General features: G+C 37.8%; 2 protein-coding genes across 7 annotated transcripts in view; both read left to right on the forward strand.

Annotated features, from left to right (window-relative positions):
- chd5 (chromodomain helicase DNA binding protein 5) overlaps positions 1 to 2,776 on the forward strand; it is a 42,705-nt gene extending 39,929 nt beyond the window's left edge. For all 3 annotated transcript variants that reach the window (XM_041981209.1, XM_041981211.1, XM_041981210.1), the window contains exon 40: positions 790 to 2,776. In XM_041981209.1, the coding sequence (XP_041837143.1) occupies positions 790 to 917 (128 nt within the window). In that variant the 3' untranslated portion in view covers positions 918 to 2,776. The remainder of the gene's footprint in view (positions 1 to 789) is intronic.
- A 3,370-nt stretch (positions 2,777 to 6,146) lies between these two features.
- Positions 6,147 to 26,910, forward strand: part of arhgef10la (Rho guanine nucleotide exchange factor (GEF) 10-like a) — a 126,867-nt gene continuing 106,103 nt past the window's right edge. For all 4 annotated transcript variants that reach the window (XM_041980749.1, XM_041980751.1, XM_041980752.1 and 1 more), the window contains exons 1-3: positions 6,147 to 6,544; positions 21,175 to 21,471; positions 24,663 to 24,690. In XM_041980749.1, the coding sequence (XP_041836683.1) occupies positions 21,180 to 21,471; positions 24,663 to 24,690 (320 nt within the window). In that variant the 5' untranslated portion in view covers positions 6,147 to 6,544; positions 21,175 to 21,179. The remainder of the gene's footprint in view (positions 6,545 to 21,174; positions 21,472 to 24,662; positions 24,691 to 26,910) is intronic.

The raw sequence follows: 26,910 nt of genomic DNA on the forward strand, positions 1-26,910 counted from the left end.
ACTCATGTGACTGTTTATAAAATAACTGACGTTTGGCATCAGACACCGATCCCATGACTCATTATGCACACATTTCCACAATTTGATATTCATGATGAGAAACCACCCCCTGCTCCCCTCGGAGCCTACAGGGGGATGCATGGGTGGTGGAGGGGCAGAAAAGTGAGCAGCATACTGTTTGAGGAGCAGCAGTGATAAAATGACATGAAAAGCAGACAGTTTACCCTGTTTGAGATGGCAGCAAGTATTAGGCAGAAAACAAGACAGGAAGTGTGCAGCTAAAGTAGGCCACCAGATGGGGAGGGCATGTTTGATAGGTAGCATAGAGAATATGAGGTGGATCACATGAGAAACAGCAGAGGAGCTCATGGCTGCCAGAACTACCTCGAAAGTTGTCACTATATTACTCTGAGGCAACTTCATCAATAAAACAATCATACAGATCTTAAACAATTTCTCCCTTTAGCCAAACTTATTTGTTCCAGTAAAACAAAGGTCAGCAATGAACTTATTACCCACATGCTGTAAACATGCTCACTACTTGCAGACCTCTATTAAGAGATGCAGCTGAGCTTTGTAGCCTTTTTTCCTCAGCTGCACACATTTTGAACATGCTGACTTTCAGATTATAAATTAGGTTTAAGATGCAGTTTGCTGTGCTTGTATTGTTTTAAAACACATAACAGCGCAAAATACAACTAAATACTTTCACTGTACTCTGCTTGAACTATATCAGTGTTCACATCTACATTCTCATAGCTAAAAACTAAAAATCTCTCCCCTCCTTAGTTTCTTCTAACGGCCCCCCACCTCCCACAAGCCATCTGGACAAGAAATCACTGGACTCCTTGAGAGATGTGGCTACGCCTGACCTCAAGTCAGGCAAACCCAGTGATGTCATCTGTATTGAAGACTAGACCAGCTCTGTATCAATGACCTGAGGTCAGAAACTCCCAGGGATGGAATCTGTGTGGATGACTGCTGCCCTTCTTTTACGCTACATCCTCCTCTTTCTCCTGCTCCTTCCTTTCTCATAATCTACTAAATCAAGCTCTCTGCTGTGTGTGGATAAGGCAATTAACTTTTTTGATTCATGCAGATGTATCTATCTTAACAATTGCACTTTTAATCTTTCAAGGATCCTATAGAAGTATTTCAGTAGGTTTTTGTTTTGTTTATCTGTGATGGAGAACTGCAGATCAGGAGGGAAATGAAGCAACTTCCTTGGAAGAGGACTTTATGAGCCCTGCACTACATCATGAAACTCAAGCAAGTTGAGTTTCTGATGATCTTGATTGGGCCTCATTTTATTCATGGAATGTGAATTTTGTTTGTGCAAGTTGAAACTTTTCCATCCCGTGTGCGCCCTCTTGCTTTTATCCATTTGCCAATGCACTGTACACTGTGACTGTGCTGCTCTGGAGCTTTTCCCTATGGAGAGAAGAGTAGAGAAGAGAAGAGAAGAGAAGAGAAGAGAAGAGAAGAGAAGAGAAGAGAAGAGAAGAGAAGAGAAGAGACACTGAGGACATTTTCAGTCATAGTTTGATATGAGATTGTTTATGAAGGCCAATATCTTTAAAGTTACTTTACATATCATTAACCTCATAGCATAATTGCCTAAGTCATATTTTAAGGTTTTCAGTATTGATAATGCACAGTAAATCAGCAGTGTTCGGAGTGTAGAATTAGATGTCATAATTTGGGCAAACTATGACCTAGGCAATTATGCTCTGAAGCTAACAATATGTGTTTTTTATCATTCTTGTTGTAACCAGTGGGAAAAGATATTGATTTTAAAGCATCAAAAACTATAATGTATGCAGTAGCAGGACATTGGCTGAATCTTTTACAGACTGCCACCTGCTGGTAACTTGGAGAAAGTAGCTCCGGGTACAGCTGCAGATACACCTGACTGCAGCAGCTGTGAAGGCTGGCCTCTTGTACTGTATATATACTCACAGACAGCTGTTTATTTTTACCTCATGTAGGTCTAATAGTAGTAAAAATATGTACACCTATATGGATGAGGTAAGAGGCTTGGCTTGGCGTACATGAAAATCAAGCAGAGCAGAAAACTTTACCAAGAAGGCATTTTCATGCATTTTAGAGAAGACTCAGTTTTACTGTGTACGGTACTTTGTGATTCTTTCTTTACTCCAATGTTAGTATTAGCTGTGGAGCTTAATCCTGGGGCCATGAACGGGAGTGCATCTGGTCCACAAACAGGGCTTTAGTGTTCAGGCTAACTCAAATCCCTGAATGCAGGGTTGTATTTTTTCCTTCTCTTGTATCCCAGGAACTTTCTGGGTTCCATTTTAATTGTTATGATATATTAGGAGCATATGTGCTTATGATACAATGTCACATTCAGTTTAGTATAATAACCAAGATTTTGTTTCCCTCTTTATGTGGTAGAACGGGACATAGTTGGTCACCTGGTGCCGTTATAAATTCAGAATGATTTGTTCCTTGATGCAGTGTATTCCTCCACAGAGGCAGAGCCTGTGAATTGATGGTGCCACAGTTGGAGCATTCATCTGAAGGAATGTTCTCTATTTGTCAACCTTTACGGACCAATATTGCACAGCATTATTTTCAGATTATATGTTCGCCTACAGTTCTCTCAGTCAGTCTTTGTTTCTTTTCAAATCTGTTGAAAGCATGTTAGTATTACAGCTTTTACTATTTCTGTGCTAAACTGACTTCATTAAATGTAACAATGTTCTTTTTTTCTTTTTTATCAGTAAATTTCCAAAACTGTTGGGTCAATGTTAAAAAAAAGCTAAACAAACAGAAAAAAACTGAACGATTTGCAAATTGTTTTAATTCTAAATTTATTCAAAATAAAATAAAATGATATTCTAACTTATATTAACTTTGGGTTTGATGCCAGCAGTACATTTCAAAATGGGAAAAAATTTAACTGAATTGCATCACAACTTCTTTAACAACTAAAACTCTGTGAGCATTTGGAAACCAAAGATACCCAGAGTTTTTGTAACAGTTCCTGCTTGACCTAGTTACAGCCTAGGATCCCCTCACTCGTCTCTTACATATCTTAATTTTTTTTTATAATCCAAATATTAATCTTATATAAATTGCAGACAGGTCCATTTAACAGCTGAACTCTTTACTTCTAGAGTCGTTTTGTTATTATATATACTCAGTGTGGAATGACATCTTCTTGCTGAAAGAAACAAGATCTTGTAGACATCATGTAGATGTCAGCATGCTGCCCTAAAACAAAGTCAATTAGTGTTAATAGTGCCTTTTGCTGATATGCAAATTAACACAGCCCCATACTGCAAGATATGATAGCCTTTAAACTGTATACTGCCAACAAGCTGGGTGGTTCCTCTAATGTTAAGCCTGAAGACAAATCATCCACGTTTTCTCTAATGTGACCTTAGGCCCAGTGGATTTTCATAAATTTTGTGTGTATGACTTTTATTCTTTTAGAAGGTTGAGTTTGAAGTTTTGTGCTCGCTGTGAGGAAATGGATTCAGTGGTGAATCGAAGGTTTTCCAAACATTTTCCCACTAACATCTATCAGAGTCAAGTTTGTATTTTATACAGTGGCATCTAAGCTCCATTTTTTATTCATTTATTTATTTATGGTATAGTTGGCCGCAGAGATTTTTTAGACTTTCTAAATCATTTTTCTTCTTTTTCTTTTTTGCATGTTTTGAACATTGTTTTAATTTTTGTATTAAGAAATCCCAATCTGTTGATCCATTCCTCCAGTTTTATCTGGAATGCTGTTCATTTGGTATTTAAAATATGTCCACTATGTGGTTTTATGCATCATCACATAACTTCTGGAAACTTTTTTTTTACTGTCCAAGCATTTTGAAATGTGTTGTTGGCATCAAATTCAAAACAAAGGAGAAAAAATAATGTGCAGAGTTTTGATTATTTTAAACCGAATACAGGATTTCAGTGTTATGAAGTGCATTGCTTTCTGTTTATACAACTTCCCAGCTTTTTTTGGAAGAAGATCTGTGAATTCAACTGGTGATGGTGAAATATTTAGACACATATTGACACATATTTGACCCCCCCCTTCCTTTCAGTTTAATTCTCTGGTTTTATCATCATTCCTTACAAAAATCATTTATTTGACTTTCATTGAATGACAGTTGTGGTTGACTTTTTTAAAGTAAGAAGGCTGTGTTGTAAAAAAAAAAACAAAACAAACAAAAAAAAAGGTGTGTTTTCTACTATTTTTTTTTTTTTTTTTGCAGATTTAAATGATTGCCCTCAGGCTCTCGGTTACCATTCACAAAGATTGTGTCAGTTTAACCTCCTCACCTATGATCTATTAACATGTTTTGACATAAAACTCTAATTCAGTTTAAAAACACAACTATATGGACAAAACTATGAGATGAACCTTGAAGTGCATCATACCACTTTTTGTGCTATTCTTTGTTTGTAATGTGCTTAAAGTTGTTGGTTGTGTTTCAGTTGATGCCATCAAATACTTGATCATAACATGTATTAGGTTGCTTGACAGACTGGACCTCAGAAACATGTAAATACTTGAACGATTTTTCAGAGATAAGTTTGTGTCATATAGTTTTTGTTTTTTGTATTAAGCTGAAAAAAGATGAATGTCCACTGAGTGGTGTTACCATAGAACTGCTATGTGCACAATGTGTGCTCATCAATCAGAATCATGTCTTTTCCCTGTGGAGTGATAACATCACAAACACAGTACTCCAATAAAATGCAATCAAACTGAAGTCAGTATGAATGTAATGTCTGTTGAAAAGGCTTCAGTCTAATATAAATATGTTAACAATGTATGTACTTGCTTATTAACATGGCTTCAAAAGCTACTAAAAGACCCTGATTAAAGGCACCTTTGTTGCAGTGAATGCACAGCATGTGAAACGTTTGACGGTTCACTTACAGGAGGTGGAAGTGTATCTAGCATTTACAGACAATGAGCTCCAAGCAGTGTTATGGTTCAGATATCTGTGTTGTATGGCAATTGAATGAAAAAGTGAATTGTCATCTTTTTATTTGTATTCTGTGTATTTGTTCAACGTGTTTTAATAAATCTTCTGGACAACAGTGACAATATGTGGTAGTTTCTTGCCTTGTAATCATTTTGCCGGAAAAATTAAGATGCTCACATGAGAATTATTGAGCTAAGTGGAGGAGGACGTCTTATTCAATTAAAGCAAAATTCCTGACACATTTTGGCACGTTACTTTGTGCTCATGGTGCAGTGTTGGTACACTTTGCACAAACCCACAATTTTGCAAATGAAATTAACAACAAGAACAGACACAGTAAGAGAAAAAGGATCAGGCAGAAGCCATTTACAATAATAGCCGAGCTCAAAGACTATTAGATCACACAGTCTCACACAATCATAACTAACTGACATGTTTTTAATGTTAACTTGGGTAGTTTTAATGTTTTGTTGCTCTGCACATTCACTAAATTTCAGAGGCTGTTACTGTATTTTAATTATTTTTGATTTTTTCTAGTTATTTGACATGTAAAATAATTCCAAATTGTTTTGCTATGTCATTTTTTAAATTTATTTTGTTAAAATATACAATGGTTAATTAATGCTTTTACATGTTTATAAATGAAACCAACTGACCAACAGGAAAGTTTAAACAATGATAAAATGTTTCTTAAATGTTAATTAAGGAGTAGTAGCTTTGGTGTTCTGTATAGAATTATATCACTGAGCATATTTTGCAGATAATAACTATGATGGGTGCTTTTGCAATATTATCAAAGCCCACCACAGCTTTGTAGCAATTTAATATAATTAAATAATTGTCTATGTTCAATTTGAAATAATGAGTTCGCAATCTTTTTCATCTAAATAAATTCAAATAAAAACCCAGTCATGAGCAAGAAACTCCAAGCTGACCCGTGTGCTGTGCTTCAGCAGCCACCTTTATCCCACACAGGAAGTTCTGTGATGGCCCCTAATTCCTTTTGTCCCGCCCACTTGTCCAGAACATCTCCATTGATTGGTTAAAACGCCAGCCTCTAGGCTCATTGGCCCAAAGCTCGACTTTGTCAGTCTCCTATTGGCCGGTTGAGCCTGAAAACCCTTACCCTGCTTTCTGCCGCGGTGTGGACAGCAGCAGGGGTAGAGTGGGAGGAGGAAGAAAACTGAAGAAAGGACAGATTGAGAATGGATGGGCTGAGGGGTTGGGGTTGGGGGGCATCTAAAAACATAGAGGGACAGAGATATAGAGGGAGATAGAGGGAGGAACAGGAGCAGACAGGCGAGAGAGGTTGAGAGAGAAAGGGAGGGAGCAAAGAGGGTTACCTCATTTAGAGCTGCTAGTGCACACGGTGCCCGGGAGAAGTTGTGGGAAAGTAAACAGGACAGGAGATTTCCAGTCTGTGTTCAGCCACTTGCAGCCCTCACGGGGAACTATAAAGATGAGTGTGCTGGACCCGGCAGTGTGGTAAAACCTGAGAGTCTATGGGAGGTTACCAGGATTAAAGGGTCACCAGGGAGTGTCTGAATCTTCTTGGAGGACATACTATTAAGGACAAGAAGGTGAGATGTGTATATATTTATTGCCCTCAAATCACTCTTTCTTCCTTTATTCTATCCTTCCCCTTTCTCATACCCCTCTCTCAGCCTGTTTAGCATGTTGCAAAGACAGCAGCTTTGTCCAAAGGGGGGCATTGATGGAGTGCAGTTGGGGGTGGGTGTGCTGGTTTGTGCCTCTGTCTCAGTCTGACAGCTATAAGGGCAGCTGAGAGGACAAGAAAGTGTGGAGGAGGAGAGCAGAAGATGGGAATGACAGATAAACATGTGGCCCTTTGGTAGAGTAAACACCATCATGGACAATTAAACCTGAGCCTGCCTGTGAATGCAAGTAGGGATACAGAGGCCTTGTTATGACAGCAGCAGTTCCTGATCCAGACATCAGGAAGGATGAGTGAGGGATTGGTGGCTCATCCCAGGTCCACACCTTTGGCGTTTCAGCAGAAACTGCTACGGCTCTTCCAGTCCCTCAGGCTATAAAAAGAGATTCTCTGGCCTGGGCCTGGCCTCCACCATTCCAGTTTGACGGTTGCTTCCCAGGGTACAATAGCCCCTCCCAGGATGGATTTCACACTGCCTCTGTACTCTCAGCAGAACAGGGAGGGGACATGGGGAGGAGAGGGGTGAGAGAGGGGGAGCAAGGGGACCTCTGACACAGTCTATGCTCTGACTAAGTCATTTGCATTTTATGCTAGGGCACTGTTTCTGCCTCACTTGCCGGATGTCCAAGAGCTTTTCTTTTTTAAAGAAGCTCCATGGACTCAGTGTATCAGTTTTTTCCCCCTTAGTCACAGTCCAGCACTTCCAGCAGACATTCATAGTCTGTGCATGCAAACTACCACAAAGACTTTACTATACAAATGGGAGCCTTTGTCTGCAAGGACAAGAAACTTTGTACTCACGCCATCATTTGCACACTTGTAAGGCCTTAGTGCTCACTTTACAGCAAGTTATTTCATAGTAATGACACGCCTGCCAGATGCCCACTGGTATATTGTATGACACACTGACTACAGTCATGTGAGAATGTTAGATAATTAACTCGTAGAAGCAATTCAGGGTTGTTTGTAGGTTGACACTTATCTTTATTTTTTTGTAATGCTCGCATGCCCAAACATAACTTCTCTTATTTCCTGTAAATGCTTTCTGATAACAGTCACTAGGCATCACTTTATATCCTCTGCAGCCTTAATTTAAACTGAGTTGTAGGAAGAATTAATTGGCATAATATGAAAAAAAAAAAAACATTACATGCTCTTTCCTGAAGACCAACTAAACACTTTCACTATAGCATATTTTTATATGTAATATCTGATTTGACTGGCACATCAAAGGAGCAGCCACCCATGTTTTGCTCTGATAGCGGTAGTTTGTTACCTTAAGCTACACAATAGCAAGCATCAAATAAACATGGTGTCAGAACTGATGCCAGAGGCAGCAGCAGACTGTGGAAACCCAGAACTTTGTCACAGCAGATGGAATTGGGTTTAGTTTTAATTTGTCAGATGTACCGAACTTTAGTTTTTGTAATCACAGTTTTTTTTTTTGTTTTTTTTTTATAAACATGTTGCAGCTCTTATAGAAAACATCTTGGAGCAAGAGCAGGCTGGATTTGGTAGAAGAGGCTTACAGTGTAGTTGTACACACTATAACTATATTTTTTTTTCCTCTTTTCTTTTTTAAAAGCTTATTGATCTGGCTGCATACATAACCAACCTGCACAGATACAGTGTGGAGGAAATCTTTCATTATTACCATGTATAGCCTTAGTGAATGAGCCTCAAGTCAAACTGACTGGGTTTTATTATGAAACTGATCGATCAGAGGGCGTAATTAACAGAAAGAAGTATACAAGCTCAAAGAATTTTCCCTCTGTCACATCATTTATACCACAAGAAGTGAAGGTCTCATTTTCTCCTTTTTTTATAGCTTATTGATCTAGCTGCATACATAATCCGCATGCAGATACAGTTACACATTTTTTAGGCAGATAACAAACAGACCTTCTGCAGAGGCTATTTAAGGGTAAGCCAGTCACAGGCAGAGTAGAACAGATCAAGTCTCATTCAAGTCATGATAATTCAACAAAACATGCCGTTGTTATAATTTATTAAGTAAATGAATCAGAAAGTTTAACAGTCTAACCAACCAAACAATAAACTGTCTTTTAGAATAAAAACATGTTGCTTGCAGTTGCACACTCTTGTATACTGTTGGGCTGCCTTTGTCCTATTCATTGCAGGATCGACTTTTTTTAAAAAAATATTTTAACTTTTTTGCAAAGCAGTGAAAACAAAATAGCACAGGACAGTGCACAGAATACGAATATATATCATTTTTTTAAAAAATAAAAATAAATCCCAATAATAGCAGTAAGAAGAAAGACAAGACTAACAATACAAAAATAATAATACAAAAATCAATTCATAAATACAGTCTAGAAAGTCAGAGTCTGGGAGTTCCAGCCTCAATGATTGAAAAACTCTGTGTTTTTTTCTGCTTTTCTAGTTATCAAGCTGCCCAAGGCTAATTTCACCATTTCTAGATTTCTTCTAAGTTCATCTAAAGAAGATAATTTGAATGTCGTCTCAAGCTCATAAACTTGAATGCAGATCAAGCTTTCTTTGCTCAGCTCTACTTTTCTTTTTAAGCCCAGAGGTATACGATATTTTAAGGCCATGAACATAAGTTTTCATAGTATCCCACAATACACCTGGAGCAACATCAGGAGACTTATGTGTTTCAAAGACAAATGATAGTTGTGCATTTAATTTTCTTATTTGGGTGGCAATTCAAAAAGGTGTTATACCTCTTATTGTGGGATCATTCTGACAAGTGCATGAAATGCCTGAACATTTATTTTCAGAGATTCATTACTTCCTGTTAAAATTTTGTATTGATGATGGAGTTGATTCTCAGTGGGTTGAGGTGTGGTGGTCAAAATGATGTCTCATGCTCCTTGAGCCCCTCATTCACTGTTATTTACTGTACTCAGGAGGCCAGCTGCCCACAGTTTTTAGCACATACTGCTGCTGAACCTGGATTTGTGTGGACACTTATATTAGCCATTACTTGTGTGTTTATCACTCTTCAACAGAGTAAGAATTAACCACATTACTTCTTTCCATTACTCAAGAGTCAAATCCTTATGCTTCCTTGCTAATCACATTCTTCTTCTTCTTCTTTTTTTATTATTAGTCCCACTGATAACTCATTTTCTTAAGGCTACAAAATGTGTAGTTTCTGTAACTTGGGGTTTTTGCATTATGCTTGTGAAAATGCGCTAATAAATGTTTTCCTTTAACCAAACTTTACCAAACATTTAAGTTAGCTATGAACATAATTGAAAAAGTTCTTATGCCCACATTTATCCCTATATGGTAACTTGCAGGTTTTAATAATGCATTAGATAATTCTTAACTGAGTTGTAGTTATTTCAAAGATTTCCCATGTTTTGTTTACTTGATGCAAAGCAATCATTTAACCCTTCTGAATCAGAGAAAAAGTAATGACCACTGGCCGTCTTCCATCATGGATGATTAAAAAAATGAAAAGCTACTTACTCCATCAATTAGGGTTTAATGACTTTTTGCCAGCTGAAACATGCTAAATTACTGCAATAGTAGGTTCATCCCTATTTGGTTAAGTCCTGGTGGAGACTTTTCTTTGGCCAGAAAGTGTCCCTAAAGTTATTGCAGCCAATCAAACGGCACGATGAGAGAAGTACAGTTGTCCACTTTCCATGTGAGGATTGATTAAGAGAAAGGGACAGTCAAGAAGCACCATTCTGTAGCTTTAGTATGGCCAATTAAAAACAATAAAAAAAAAAGTTTTTTTTTTTTATATTTTTCTTCCCTACTGCTTACTTATTAAGTTAAATAAACATGTCCTGCTTAGAGCCCACTTTAAAAATAATCCTGGCAGAAATGAAGTGCGTATTAAATTTTCCTGGCACCTATACTACAGTTAAAAAGACCTCAGCACTGCTAGTTTAATCTGCAGCTCTGACTGGCAGTGGGAAATTATGTCCACTCAATTTGGATGCATCAGTCAGTCTTTACTAACACTTATGTGGACAAAGTAAAAAAAAAAATCACTGAAACAAATTGCCCTTTATTTTCTTACAAAACACTGTCTAACACTTTTTTATAAGTATTTGATCTGACTGAATTCCTAGTTACTAAGCCATGAGGACTCATTGATTGTCAGTGAAAGGAAATGTAATTGATTAAAGAGGAATTTACCCTTCATGTAGAAAAATAGCTGATGATCACATCTGTTGATTATTACGACATATAAAATTGGAATTACAGTATTTGACTAATGAAGAGGACCTTGTGTGTCACAGGGACTCCTCAGCCTTTGAAAGCAGCTGTATGAAGTCTTCTGTGGAAGCTAAACCTGCATGTTTATAGCAGACATGAAGTATTAGTTGCATGCAGGCGGAAACTTTTCAGCTTTGACACCACAGGCCCCCATTCAGACAAAGTCAAAACAACTCTATTTTCATGTTGAGTTAATTATAAGCACTCTTTAATTTTAATGCAGCCTTAGATTTACTTACTATAGATCTAATGTACTAGTTTCTATGATATAAAGAAAAACCTGCATTGAACAGTTTGATGATTTCTCATGCAGGTTCTAGGGTACAAGTTTTGTCTTTGCTCTATTTTGCAGACTTTATTTTCTGGACACTGGAAATGACATTACACTCACTGAATCTAAAATGCAATCTGCCTAATGTCTGTTTTCAGATTAGATTAAATTAACATTGTTTTTGGCTTGATCTTTAGCTGGTAAGGATGTTGAAGGACCTTTATAAGCTACGTATTAGAGCCATTTTAACATACATACAAGCTGTGTGGCTGGAAAAAATATTTATCCCCGGCTATCTGGTCTCAGTAGATTTTTGGATTTAGTGCAAAAAATGTACAAATATTTGTCCAAATTAGAGAAGGGAAATCACGACAAAAACAATAATAATATTAGTAATAATATTATAATGATAATACCTAATGAATTGCCTAAGTGTGGCGGTGATTTGTTGTTCTTCTTTGTGGTAAATGGTGATGTGCATGCATGAAATCATTTACAGAAGCAGGGTTGATGGTGACAGCCGTGTTTTATAACTTTAGATAAGGAACTCTTGGTTTCTGTTCACAGCATTCGGATCAGGGACAGAAATAGCAAATGTGCTATTTCTGTTGCACCTTGCTGTAAGACTTCTAATGTTTTATGTAAACCACTTCCACTGCCTGCTTTGCCTAACAACAACAACAATAATGATGATTGTAAAACATAAATAAACAAAAATTAGTGTGCGTTTGTGTTGACCAGTATTTGTCAGTCCCTGCTGATTAAAAACACCCCCACAGGAGGATGATGCCACCATGTTTGGGTAGATACAGCCCATTTTGTTAGAATGAGATTTTGGTAGACAGCCCTCTCTACGTGGGTGTGTTGTGGTGCCATATTCCTTCAATGTTGTGATGATGGATTTAATGGTGCTCTGTGGGACTTTCAGAGCTTTGGAATTTATTTTTAATAACTCAGTCCTGATTTGTATTCCTCTCTCTAACTTGTTTGGTTAGTTTGTGGTGTTGCTTGCTCGATGATGCCTCTTGGTTGGTGATATTGCACACTTCGAAGTTTTCCAGTACATGGGAGTCTTAGACTCATGTGATAGATGGGTAGCATAAGTATCGGTACTTATCAAACACAGTAAAGCGGCGACTACCCAGAGGAAAGGAAAATCAGAAAAGAGATCTCAAAAATGTTTAATTCATTTCTCCTAGATAAAAGTGAAACTAAAATGAGTCAATGGCTTATTTCCCCACTTATTTTTTTTCCTCCAAAAGTGAAAATAGTTTGAAAAGCTTAAATTAGTCTTGTTTTAAGTTCAAAAGAGATCTCATAAAATTCTCAGATTTCCTTGACTTTTGAAGCTTTTTTTTAATCTCATGCATAGAAATCAAAGAGTTTTCCATGTGAACTCAATTTATTCTCCTTTCTACCCTCTGTTAAACTTAATTCGTGAATCTTATGCAGAGCTCAGGCACAGCAAATAAAAAGTTCTCCACAAATACTCACTTTTTTCACATTTGTTTTTTTTTCTTTTTTAGTTTTACTTCAACAAATATTTATTTAAAGAAAATCCTGCATTGTAAATAAAAACAACATAATTTAATGATGACTGCGGTGGAATGAAGTTACTATTTGTAACTTTATTCCACTGCACACAAATTTTCCTTTGTGTACATACAAATACACAAATAAACACAATACGTTTTTAATTTTTATTTTCTCAGCCAATACTTTGCAGAGAAACAACTCCATATTTAGTAAAAGAAAAAATATATTACTTAAGACATGATATTTTCCAAGTGGTATAATCTCATATGTCTTTTTTGATTTTACTGACACATTGAAAGGAGCAGCCTCTTATGCTTTGCAGTTGATAACAAACACAAATGGCCACATTTACATGTAATTTTTAACTCCCCTTTAATTCAGAATAAAAATGAAATTATCTTTAAATCCAGATTTAAAATGACCATTCCGAATTAAACTTAAATCTGAAATAAGTGGCTTGCTTGTTCTGATTTTAAATCTGAATTGAATAATTCCCCCAATCATGTCATGTCATTCCGCTTTAAATTAATTCCGGTCGTTCTGTGCATGCTTGTTCCTTTGTCCTGTCGCGATAATGGTACGAAACTCTGTCTCTCTTCTCATCCTCTGCTGACCAAAGTGAAGTAGTATGCTAGTGTCGAGCTGCTGTGAAAATGGTCCTTAGTTCGTGGTCTTCCATGTTGTAGACAACAAGAAAAGAAGCGGGAATGTCTTCCCCGGTCCAATCAGGACCCTTCCCAACCCCCAGATCAAAAGGGGAATTGAATAAAAATTAAATGTGTTTCCCATGTATCATCTGAATGACTATTTCCATGTAAATGTATGTTATTTTTATTATGAATAATGAATTCTGAATAAAAATAAAAAAAACATCATGTAACTGTGGCCAATCCCTCAGCTGATGCCAAAAGCAGCAGCGGATTGTGGGAATCCAAGAACTTTGACACAGTGACTTTTGAAAAAGTAAACTTTTAGTTTTTATTTACAAGTGACATGTTATGGTAGATCAGCCAATCATAACATGTCACATGTTATCATGCAACTATGATTGTTCTCTGCTCTGTGGTCCCAGGTGCAGTTCCTGTAGTCATACTGGATTAAGATCATACAGGAGTTAGCAGAAGAGGCTACTTACCCCCTGAGGAAGGTGGGCATCACTCTGGCAGGTGTAGGGTCCATTGTTGCTGGACTGGACTGATAGGAGGAATGAACAGCTTAGACATCTCTACCTTTGTTGCATTTACAATTTCATATGTTTCAGTCTTTTTATACATCTTGTGCTGCAAAGAGTTTGCATCTTTGTGGCTGAAAAGTTGGTGAAGGACAAGACGGGAGGGATATTTAGTTAGCAAATTCCAAGACTGTAAATGTAAATATAGTTGGCATTCACTATCCAGGTCAAGCTGATATAATCACAGCAGTCTCTTTGTTTTATGTATTTTTATAGTTATTATTACCTTGTCACACTGACAAATTGTGCACATTCAAAAGCAAGCTTCTTTTTTGACCATCTAACCTTTGCATATTTTCTTTTTTTTGTCACTTTGAAAATTCAATATTTGTCTTGATAAATAAAGCCATTGTCTGGTCAACACACTCAGAGCTTTCATATCTCTGTTCAGTGATTGCACAGTACAGCACACACATGTCCACAGTGTGCTGTGAGCACAAACGGCAGATGGGAGGTGGAGGTTGCTCACTGTGTCCTTGATTAATGTGATTTCTCCACCATCTTGCTGCAGTTGTGGGCCGACATTACCGGATTGGCTCTCTACAGCAGAGGGCACATGAAGGCCAGAGTGGGTTCTGAATAAATACGGGATCCCTGCATGTTTTAAAAGTGTGAACACGATGGCAGATCTGAGGAAAAAGCTGCAAAGAAATATCTCAAATGTGCATAGGTAACCCTCTTATCATGTTGTGTATACACTTCATTATGACATTCAACATGGCCTTGGGTATCCAGTACTTAAATTCAGTTAAAATATTCATAACATATAATGAAATGGTCTTATCTTTTTCTGTGTGTTCAAAAATCTTTGCTAGGGCAATGCTGATTTAAAGCAAATCCATGAAATCTGCAAATGCCTGTGAACAGCCTCCCACTCAGATTGTTATGCCTTTTGACAGCCAAAGAAAGACATATTCCATCTGTTCTCAAAGAGCTGTTTGCAGTAAATTGGCCAAGTCATATTTGAATCTCTTGGTAGGAAGTCCACAGGGAGGCAGAAGATGGAAGTAGAGCCTGAAGCAGGATCGTCTCTGCCTGGTACAGTTTGCTGTTGTCAGCTGTCCGTCATTGTCTGTCGAGTGTTTGTGCGCCACTTTCTCCAAAGGAAAACCCTGAAGCAGCGTGCTCTCTGTGACTTTTGTTAAGTTTTCCCAATGCTGTTTATTCAGTCATCACCAGCCGCTGTTCAGTGCTTTGTCTATTGATACAATCACTGCTTGAGAGATTTGTTTGCAGTCGGCCAAACATTACTTTCTGTGAAATGATTGCTGGAACTAAACATGCAACCCAGCTGATCTGCAAAATTACAAAAGCTATAAATACTGCTTATAGGACCTTCATGAATTAGCAGTGAAGCTCCCACAAGATGCAACTCTGTTTTTAACTGAAGGGAAAGAAAGTGGAGAAGAACAAATTGGCATATTCAATAACTAAATATGGGAATCTGAAAATATTTAAAATAAGAAAAAAATGACTTTGTTCTAAAAATACATTGTAATGTGTGTCCTGATAGGTCTACAAATCATCCTTAAAAATGAACACATACCTCACTTCACCCCTGCACACATCCAACATCTCTCCACTCATTACATTTGGTGCATAGTGAGGGAGTTTTCATAGCTCTATGTAGGTCAGGGACAGGGTGTGTAGGAGTTGGTTTCATCTCTATTCTGTGATGTATCTTATTTTCCCCACAAGAATAGCTTTCACACAGCCTTACTCCTGGGGCTCTTTATTTTTCTAAGCTGCAGCCTGTTTGATGGCTTGTCCAAATACCTTCCCTTACAGAAAGTTGCTGAGGATACCTGTCATTTTAACACTCTAGAGGGGGGAAAAAACTTCAACTTTGCATCATTGAAACCAAGAGTTGTTTTCAAGATACTAGCTTTTCAGCTGATAGGTAATTACGTGAAAAAAATCTATAACATCTCTAAAATTGTGTTTTGCACAGTCCAGTTCACCCAGTGATTGCTCAGTCAGTGTGTCGAAGGGTAGTGACAGCAGCTTTCATTTAAACTTTGTTCCCTAGGTTGTTCAATCAATAAAAAAAGTGCTGCTTTATCCTGGCAAAATGTTCTGTATACTACAGGCATCATAGCCACACCCGTATGAGCTGTGAGCTAATCAGTGCTGCAGTGATGAATATAGAAACAATGCTTCAGGGGGCAGAACACACGTTTTCCCTCCACAAAAAGGGTCATTGTTGGTCTGACCAGTGAGTGGGCCAAATAGAGAGACTGTGTTTGTGGTACAGAGGAGGAGAAGTGATCCAAAGGCTACAGTGGCATGTTGTGGATGTAAACAAGCTTTTTTTTTTTTTCCTATAAAAGTGTTCTAATTTTCACTATAATGAAAACAATATAAAGTCTCCAGTGACAAGTTTAATCATCTGTCTCAAAACAAGTATCTCCAAATGAACGCTAGAACATGTTTTTTTTTTATCATACTTTTATTATTCATCCTGACTTTAAAAGTTACAGGCCAAAATTCATAGTCTAGAAGGTGTGTAAGAATATGTTAAAACCTAATCAAAAATCAGCTCAAGGCTTCAGTAGTTGTAGATAAACAAATTACAAGGCAATCTTCCTAAGTTGCTGCATTTTAAGTAGGGCTGTGCAATTAATCAAAATGTATTTTCAGTTATGACTTCTGCTTTCAGCAGTAATGAAAACAAGATAATTGATAAAATTATATTGCTTCCTTGTTTTTGTTGCAAAGCTAGCACAACTGAATTAGTAGCGTACCTTGACGTCTCTCTAAAACCAACTCTGACAGTCTGTGGCATGTTAGGTTCACACTGAACAAAGGTGACAGAAAGAAAAGTAATGGAAAGACATGGAAAAGGTAATAAATGAATGAGTTTCCTTCATGGGTTTATGATTCTTTTTTTTTTTGTTGTGATCAGGCATTTCCAATTTTTGGGCAGAGTTCCTGAGGTGTTTCCACAGGTGTAAGCCAACATTAGCCTTGGAATCACTTGATTTGTCTTTTAAATAAAATGACAATAAACTTAGTAATGCTTTTATACACTGAATAAGGACAGTTGATTCTTAGGTTTGATGCATTAGGAAACACAGCAAGTAGACAATAGAAAAAAGAAAAGCTGTTTTCAGTTTTCACATATCATGTTACTGTGTAAAGACAGCCTATTCTTAATTCAGGATTCAGAGCCACCATCGTTTTTTAAATGTAGGTCAACAACAACAAAAAACAAACATCAAGTGCAAATAAAGAAAGTCAGCAAATAACAAAAGACAAAAACAATAAGATAATCTTTTTATTCAGTCTGAACAAAAAGTGATTTTTTTTTCTTTATTTAAAGCCAGGAGTGACATGTTTCTGGGCAGTTTTCCTGTGCAGCCACCCCATGTCGAGCCGCCTCCGCACCATGCTGTCATTTTCCCAAAGAAACCTGACAAACGCCCTATCAGGCCCAACAATGTTTCAGCACTGAAAGCAGCGCAGGGCTTCTCAAAATGGAAAGCAGATGCTGGATTTTGGAGTGGAACACTAACACGAAGCAAAACAGAGCATATACGTCACTGACAATCCCCTTTATGTGAAATAATGAAAGAACTCTGTGCAGAAATGCTGTACCTTGAGGGGAAGTGTTTCATAGAGAATGTCCTTTTTATTTTTGAAAATATGAAATGACTGAATTAAATGCCACCGCAACTAACATTAATACAGTATATTGCCATGTGCTGAAGAATTACTGCGGTTTCAGAATTAAAGCAAATGTCTGCGATCAGCCTTTGCCAGTAATGGTCCATGCATGAATAACTCATATATAAAATGGCTCTTTACAGGTTAATGCCCTGTTTTATTGTCTTGCAGTAGTTACGTGAGTTGAAATGCTATGGGTAAGCTTGCTCTTCAATGGCTAATGCTGCAAAAATGTGTTTACATTTTGCCCATATTGTTGCGTTGAATGAAGTCATACTGACCAGTGAAAGTCGGTACATAAAAGTTAAACTGATCCACTATTTGTACGGTGAAAATTAAAGAAGGATGCTTGGAACCAGACAGCAAACCACAGAAATCCAAACACCATTTCCTGAAAAGTTGAGAAGTTATGCATCAAGAACCGGAATCTGCTGTAAAATACAACCATCTGTTACTTTTAAAGAACACTTTCCAGATTATTAATTGTGCTAAAATTCAATTTTGCCAAAATAGTAATACATTTAGAAGACATTAGTTATTAGCATTAGCAGGCAGGAAACTAGAACGAGACAAATAAATAAAACCTTCTGTAGGGACATTTAACATAAAACCACCCACAACTCATGCTTGGATTCTGTATTTTTTCTTAACCTTTAACCTCTATATGGAAAATTTCAAGGCCTCTTTGATGTAGGCTGTTCTGATAAGATGAAATCGACCTTACTGATAGTTGAGGTCTATAATGTTAGGGCACATGTTTTCTGTGTGTGTGTGCGGATATCTTAATTAATCTACAGCTAAGCCTCTTTACACTTTAATTCAACTAACAGTCTCTCTAATCACCATATGTCATATTTACAGTGCTGAGAATACAGTTTTTCTATTCCTGGAATATAAAGTAACATGCACATTTTTTCAATGTTCTTTCCAATATTCACAATAAATAAAGGTCTGTATATGTTTTCTTTTATACTGTAAGAATGTTCTGAAGAATATTTGATTGTAAACACACAGAGTTTAACAGTTCATTTCACTTCAGTGTTGTTTAGCACAACATCGATTTTTATCTTGGGTATTTTAAATGTGGCTGTTTTGTTAAGCAGCTTTGGCATGTTTGCAGAGATAAGGGAACATTCCTGCCTTCCTGTCTATTTACCTTTTTTGCCTTTGTCCATGTAATTCCTATTAAACTGAGAGTGGGAGCTAAAGCCACATATTTGATAGCTACATGTTGGTTCATATTAAGTGCACCTTATTTGTCACAAGATAAAGGATGATCACAATCTGTCTTTTATTTTGGATTTTTTTTGTAGTGCAAAATTTAAAGGGTTTTAAACCCTTGAGGAAAGATTACACATTTAGTTGAATTTGTTATTCCGTTTCTTTTAAAGGTCGGGTAAATCCTGTCATTTAAGGCCTTGACCTTATTGTTGTTATTGTCAATCTTTTCTAAGGAATCATTACAGGTACAATTGGAAATTTCATTAATAAGCTCTAAATTTTCAGACCATAGGCAGGGCCGGAAATTTATTTTTTGGAAAAGGGGGAAATCCTCTTACATTCTTCACATAGGGGGGATTTATACATTTTGGCGGGGGGTATGAGCAGTGAGCTCCACTACAGGTCTTGTCCTACTTGTATCCCAAGTCAATATGCAGCTTTCATTTGTCGTCTCTTTTTTCCTTTCTTTGTCGTCATCTCAGATAGCTCTCTTGTCTCATCTCCATCCTCTTAACCTGCTCACATATCAGTCTTTACTGACTTGGTATAATAACTATAATTATTGCTGTACTTTGTTGACTCTTTCAGCTGCATCAGTATAATAAGTCATTTCCCTCCATGCTCCATTGTATCCTCCGTCTCCTCTACTTAATCTCTTTCCATTTGATAAGAGTTCCTGTAAAGTCAAACTTGTCTTGGAGAAGGTCAAGCACTGAAATGAGCATCAGACTGGTGAGGTTTTATGTTATTCTGTAAATTAAATTATTTTTTTAATCCTCTGTTTTGCTGTATGTATGTTTACGTGGTTGTAGGAGTTCCTTAACAGTTTTTTAAAATTGATTATCATCTGTATCTTAATGACTTACTTGGTTTTACTGTTGGGTTCATCCATTATTAAGGAAAACACAGAACTTTTAGCACAGCTTTGTCAATATCTTTTTATAAGTGTACCTGTAATAGCTGAACTTCTGGCGGACCTTTTTCATTCATGTAGCTACCATAGCTTGGTGTTTCTAGAAGGACACTCCATCTCTTTCATGAGCTAAACCAGATGAGAAAAATTTCCCACATTATAAGAGTTAGGTTTGCAGGGACTGATTTTTCTATTTCTTTTTTTTCTTTTTTTTTTTGCATGATTCCCACAGTCCTGCAGTAAATCTCAGGCCTTAATGGGTATTTTAAGTTTTGAATTAATCGTGTTTTGTGCTCATATACTGATATATTTCATTTTTTATTTATCTGTGAAACCAACATTTTTTGGAGAAAATAATAAGTTGAATGAGACGTGCAATAATTTTGCAGGGGTAAACCTGAAAAGTACATTTTTTTTCAATGCATTTTCACATTTAATAAATTAATTTATTTATTTATCTATCCTGTCCAGCATCCTAACATACAGAACGGTGGTCTGTGTGCCATGGCTGCCCTTGATATTTTTATTATTTTTATTGTAATCTTTTTTTCTTTGGTCTGTATATGTCAGTGCGAAACCTGACAGGGAGATAGAGGAAGGTGGGGGGGGGCAGGATTAATATGTGTACATAACAGTTGTCTAGGCTGCCTAAAACACACCACAAAAAAAAACCAATATAAACTACCACAGTACTACATGATACATAAAGAAAATAGGATAATGATGATATGAAAAAGTACAGTAGTCATCAAACGTACCTGCAGAGAAACGTAACAACACACAAACATCAGCAACATCTAGTCAGAAGCAGATGGAGAGATGAGCACGTTTGTGAGCATACATGTGTGAGTGTGCGTGTGTGGCCATGCAACAATGAAGAACTGTGTGCTTGCAAGAGAGCCGCGATCACGCTGCACCCCGAAGCATCAGTGGGGGATGGGGGGAGCCCGAGGCCCCAAAGGCCCAGCAGGTCCACAGAGCGCCAAGCCCAGGACAGCCAAAGCAGACAGAGCAGCGGTCCACTCGGACCAGAGCAGAGGGGCCCCCAGACTGGAGCCCCCCCGCGAGACGGTGAGCAGGCCCAGCGGGTGCCGCGACAAGGGCCGCATGTAGGGCAGGCACCCCACAGGCCCAAGGGCCACCCATTCCCCCCAGCAGAGCCCCGCCCAGGAACCCGATGGGGCCCGACTGCCCCAGGCAAAACCACCACCGGCCACGCCATCCCAACACCAAGGCTAGGCACCCCAGGGACAAGAACATGTCTGCCCTCGGTCCCTGGGGCACCTCCCTCCTCTCAAATATGTGAACATTATCTCTGCAAAGACCAACTCCTGATAAAGTGAAGAAGAACAATATTAGAGGTTTTAGTACAGACGGTTCAGACGAGGTCTCCAAAACTGTGCTGATTTAACAGTTGCTTTTTGTTTGTTTTTTTTTACCCTGTATTCATGTTTTATGTTGACTGTTTTTCAGCAATCATGTCTACTACGATGTCTCACCAACCACCAAAAGATGATGAGGAGGAGGAGGATGAGCAGGGGGAAGAGTTTGTGTTTGAGGACAGCACAGATGAGGAGAAAACTCTGGAAGGCAGTAAAGACATCGTCTCAGATTGTGACAAACCTGTCCAGGTGTCAAACAAGGAGGACAGTGAGACACCAGCTGGTGTATCAGAGGAAGCCTCGGTCACTTCACAGCTTCCTAAATCTCCATCTCCTGTGTCATCAGAAAGGATTACCACCAATCAGGCAGCAGCAATATCCATCACAGGTAACTCATTTTTAGGAATAATACATCATTTAGACTGAGGCTGAATCAGTCTTGGTTGTTTATTAGTTGGGCAGTGGCTGATATATCCTACATGATATCTTGTATTGGAGAAGACAGTGTTATTTAGAGACCATAGAGCATTTTCCATTGAGTTATCTAGCAACGCTGTTAGCCTCAGTAACTGCATCCATTTGTTATTTGTCATAACCTCCACTTCTGAACAAAATCAAACATATAATTTAGGCAGTGGTTTGCTACCCATCCAAGATGACTTCATTTGCAAATCCACTAGCCTGTGATCATGCAAACGTCCTATTCAAGCATTAAGCTCTGAGCATCAAGCCAAACTAGTAGTTTTGGAACAGCCTCCATCATGAAGACAAGACAAAATCATTCGTATAGAGGTGCAAGGAAACAAGCTGTCAGTGGTGGAATTGCTATTTGAAGTTGAAGTAATTTTATGTGAGTTGTGCTTGTTTGTGCACCATGTTTGTAAAGGTCCTGCTAGCATCCAGGTGCCACAGAAGGACACCCCTCTTTCTAAAAATCCAGATAATGCATACTTTAAAACCAACTTAATGCCTCAGTTTGTTTTTCCTTTAACAAAATGCTAAACATATATGCCAGTTTTTAACAAATTACAATTTTTCAAATCTTTATTAAGTACATACAACAACAAAGACAGCCACTGAATACACAATAAATACGCATCTAAATGTATCTGTAAGTACTATAAACTATCGAAGTGGGCTGAAGAAAGGGGTCGGCTGTTAGAGGGAATTTGATTTCAGCACACTTAACTAGCAGATTTTACACACTGTCACTGCAGAGCTGTTTGTCAAAGTACATCCATGGAGTGTCAAGGTGAGACACTAAGTCAAACAGCAATGGTGGCAGGTGCAGATAAAAGCTGAGTATTCCTAATACAACACAGGCTCCATCCTAAAATGACTACCAGTGGGACCTCCACATTCTCTATTCACAATGCATCACTCTGATTGACCTACAGAAACCACCTTGTCACAATCACAGCTCTGCTGCTTTCATTGAAGTTGTTTTGTAAGAAGTATCCACGACCACCTGCTATAAAAAAAGATCCATCTAAAAATGTCAGTGTGCTTTACTTTCACAGATTTTTGTCATTACACTCCCTATGGGGAATGCTGGGTATATTTTAGCCAACAGGGTGTTTAACTGTATGTTGTACATCATGTTCAGAAGTGTGCAGCATGCCAAAATCTTTATATTCTCAGAATTGTGAAAGCCCCTTTTTCCCCCTCTAACTGGCTGTCACCCTTTGTTAGATGGGTTGGTCAGGATTGGCATGATGATGACAGATTAGAGTTAGGACAGTTTCAGTCTAAATATCACCATTTAAATGTTGTATAAAATGACTTTAATAGAATAACAGAGTAGTTTGTTTTCAGTATAGTAAAAGATTTTATAACCATACTTCTAGTATGTTGTCTTAAGAGACAGTTTTCTACTTATACTACTGGCCATTTGTAACATTTTTTATTATTTTGCTATTCGTTTTTTTTATTTTTTATTTTCATCGAGATTCTATGATAAGAACTACGTTCAGGGTAGAGAAGGTATTTGGCAAGTGATGATTTAATTTAGGCGTCATGTGGATTATGTGATTCTTTTAAACCTGTTGCATATTGGGAAAAGCTCAGAGCTTGAAAAACATTATTTTCTGTTATAAAAGTCACATATAATATTATCTTTTTATCCCTCACATAATACTCAAATAATACCTTTTATGTTGTTGTCGTTAATGAAGAAGAAAGCTAAATTTCCACAACACGTCTAGTTGACAATAAAATATATCGAGCTAATAAAGTAAAAGCTTTTAAACTGGTGGTTTAATTTAGTTTTGTTGTTTTGTAAACTAGGGCTCCTCATTTAACTGTCTTTTATCAGAAAGCAAGCAAGTAAACCACCCAGATGTAATAAATCTTAATTAACTTTATACAGAGAGATTTCTCTAAATGTGCTGTACCTTATAACTGACAAAAACAGCAAAGGTTTCAAGAGTAAGTTTATCACTGCACTGGTGCACTGGTACAACACTATTAATTGTGCATGACCTCATTCAGAGTGAGAAATATTTCATTCATTGATAATTTAAAATCAAAGCATGAGAAGAAACTGTTATCAGTTGCAGCCAAAGAATTAAAAGCATCTGATAGTGATCATTCCTAAATTAGAAATTTGAAAAAAGTGTTAGGCTAAGGACATTTTGCACATAGTGAGAACATGTGTGGGTGTAACGGAGCAAATATAATGCAATTTAATTGTTTACAAAGGTGGAAAATGGACTTAAATATTCGATGAACGTAGTCAGGACTTCTGCAGTTATTATGAAGTGATTATGATTGCTGTAATTACCAAAACATGCATTCTCTCATCATCTACATTGTCATCAAACTGCTTCAGGGCACAACAATTAACCACCACTTTCTTCACCATAAAATAATAACTTGTCTTGGATAAGCTGTAAATTCACTGTTTCTTCGCTCTGTGTAATCGTGTCAGTTTTCCATAGCCATGAGTGACTTTAGACAGTGGTATGTGGCGTTAATCTCTACTTAACAGGATCTGACTGTTACCAGAGGCAGACAGGCATTAGAGAGAAGAGTTAACTTTCCCTGTAATTGGATGAAGTTATGTATAAGTATGATATATTTACTACCTGGATCATGTTGCCAAACAGGCACCGGTAATTACACGCCCAGATAAAGCGAGAGATTTAGGTCTTGGAGAGGTTCTGTTGGACGAAGTGAAGCGATTAGTACTTAATTAAAAAGCTTTTCTACCACGTTTATGTGTGGTAATCCTTTAAGTGGGGTGTGAAGATGCGTAGGGGAATTCTGGGTGATGATGATAATGTGTTGTGGAGGTCGGTTATGTAATTTAGGGCTGAGAAGTGCTGGGGTTCAGATCCCTCCCTCACCAGATGACATGAATTTACTTGATGTAATCTAAAGGAAATCAATGAAAACATTTGTTTAACAATGCCTGTCTTATACATACTTTTGCTGTGAGAACTGGGAAAGTGAGAGTGGTAACAAAAAGACAGAGTTTTTTTTTTTTTCTAAAAAAAAAAAATAGCATTTAACTCAAACTGTGCCTTTTTTTCTTTGGAACAGTTTTACTTATGTTTGCCTTTTCCCTCATTTTGACAGATGTTCCAGTTACTGAGTCACCCAGCTGGTAAGTTTCCTCTGATTTCTATCACAGCATGGGGAAAATTACTTAAGGGCGGTGCATAAAGTAAACTCAACACCACAGCACATCAGTATTATGTCATTATGCCTGAGATAATGTCATGCTTACTCTCCATCCAAATTCACCACAGTGGGTATGAGATACTGCGATGTTGCGCTACATCTGTTTGTACAGTATTTAGATGCCAGATGGCATGTCATGCATAAAGCGAGGCTGCTGATGGAGTTCTACAGGGAAATTACAGGGCTGCGTAATTCATGATACATGCTGCATATAAGATCAGATTTATTTTCCATAAACCACTCAGGTGAATCTTGCTGTATTTGTATTTATGTTATTTGACATGGCAGCTGTTACCATGGATTTAATACCTTTTATATAGGTGTCATTCTTACTTCTCATTGGAAGAAAAGAAAATCACATTCAAGTCAAGCATGTCAGTGGGCAAATATTCACAATTTTAAGACAAATGAAAGTTTTTACATTCATGGAAACTCACCATATATACCAAACTCAGCTAAAGGAGCATAGAGTGTTTGTCAATGTGGCATATGTCCCCTTTATATATCCTGGCAATAACAACCCGTTATTACTGACCTCCAGTGGCTGTGAAGAAGGGCTGGTGAAGGGTCAAAGTGACGTTATGACACTGGAGACCTTGCAAGAAGAATGTGTTATACCTGTAACCATGATTATTTTTTTATTTATTACCCTAAACAAGTATTGTTATTGCTGAAAACCAATGAGGAGGAGACGGACTGTGTGAAAACCCAAAGTGAAGCAGTTGTCCTTGAACTTGGAGTCCAGTGGCAGAAGGTGCTGCATGTAATGGCCACCGATCCACACATCTTCCTGCCTCACCACGCTTGTTGAAGGAAAGGCTCAACAGTGATTTTCACTCTGATGAAGAAAGTCACATGGGTTGCACCTTTTCCCTAACACCTGCAGGGCTATAGAATTCAGAGAATGCCCTTTTACATGTATTTAACAGCATGAGAAAATATGGTCATTTTGGTTGGAGGATAGGAGAATGGATCATTTTAACAACTACACCTTAAAGAGCAGGTTGCAGGTTAGAGACTCACTGTCATGCTTTGAATCACATTAAAGGCCACAGAAATAACTCAGTTTCATTCCAGTAATTTTGCTAGTTAGAAATCTTCTCAGAACTGCATGTGTGAAAGTATGAATGGCAGCTCCCTCATGTTCCCATTAGCTTGGCTCCATTGTGTTTGCAGACTCCATCTACACACATTATTTCTAGTGCATGTCTGGCTACCTCCAAACTGGGGAATTGTCTGATCTGCCAGAACAGCTGAGAACACCTGCATATGTGTGCAGCACCATTAAGGGAGAGCTGTCCCAAAGCCTGGGTTCATAAATGAAAATTACCAACTTACTTCAATCACATTATATAGCAAATCTTGTTGTGATTCAGGTGAAATAAAATATGATCATTTTGGAATTTAGGAATCTGAGCTACTCCAGTTAAAACCGGTTGAAGAGTTAAAGCCTGTTACTGATAATGTGGAATTAATTCCAGCCAAAATGTACATGTAAGGCTGAGTGGGCGTATGCATAACCTCAGTGCTGATGCAGTTTGACATAATCTTTATACAATCAAGAAGCCAGTTTGCTTCAAGGCCTCAGAACAAGAAAGGATCATGTGATAGTTTATTGATTACTCTAAGGCAGCTGTCTTTTTTACCTCCCTTGCTTCAGAGGGGCGTCAGTAGTCAAAGTCACCTACAGAGCAGCAGCCCAGGAGCTAATCAGCAGAGTTGGACAGCCTTTCCAAATGATGTTTTAGCTTGCAGTGAACTCAGGCTGCTATCCTCTTTGATTGCTTCAAGCTAGCTGAATCATACCAGCCAATATAAAACTAAATTAAACAAACCCTGAAACATGTCTTCCAGCCATGTAGCTTCTCCCACTTTTATGCCATATTTTTTTTATTATCCGTGTTTGTTTATTCTCGGTACAACTAAAACACAGTGAGACAAAGTGAAAACTGTTCAGATCTTGTTAGAATGAGCTGCCTCTAGCCTCTTATGTCCGGTTGGATGAAGTCATGCTGGGACCCTGATGTTAATGATGCCCTCCACCTGTGATTCTCGGAAGTGTGCTCAGAAACCTCCACTCATAGTTAACTTCAGGGTTTGGATTCCTGTGGGCTTTCCTGTGCTGAAGCGAGTGACCTGTACT

This window comes from Melanotaenia boesemani, chromosome 3 (assembly GCF_017639745.1).
Source record: "Melanotaenia boesemani isolate fMelBoe1 chromosome 3, fMelBoe1.pri, whole genome shotgun sequence".
NCBI classification, from domain to species: domain Eukaryota; kingdom Metazoa; phylum Chordata; class Actinopteri; order Atheriniformes; family Melanotaeniidae; genus Melanotaenia; species Melanotaenia boesemani.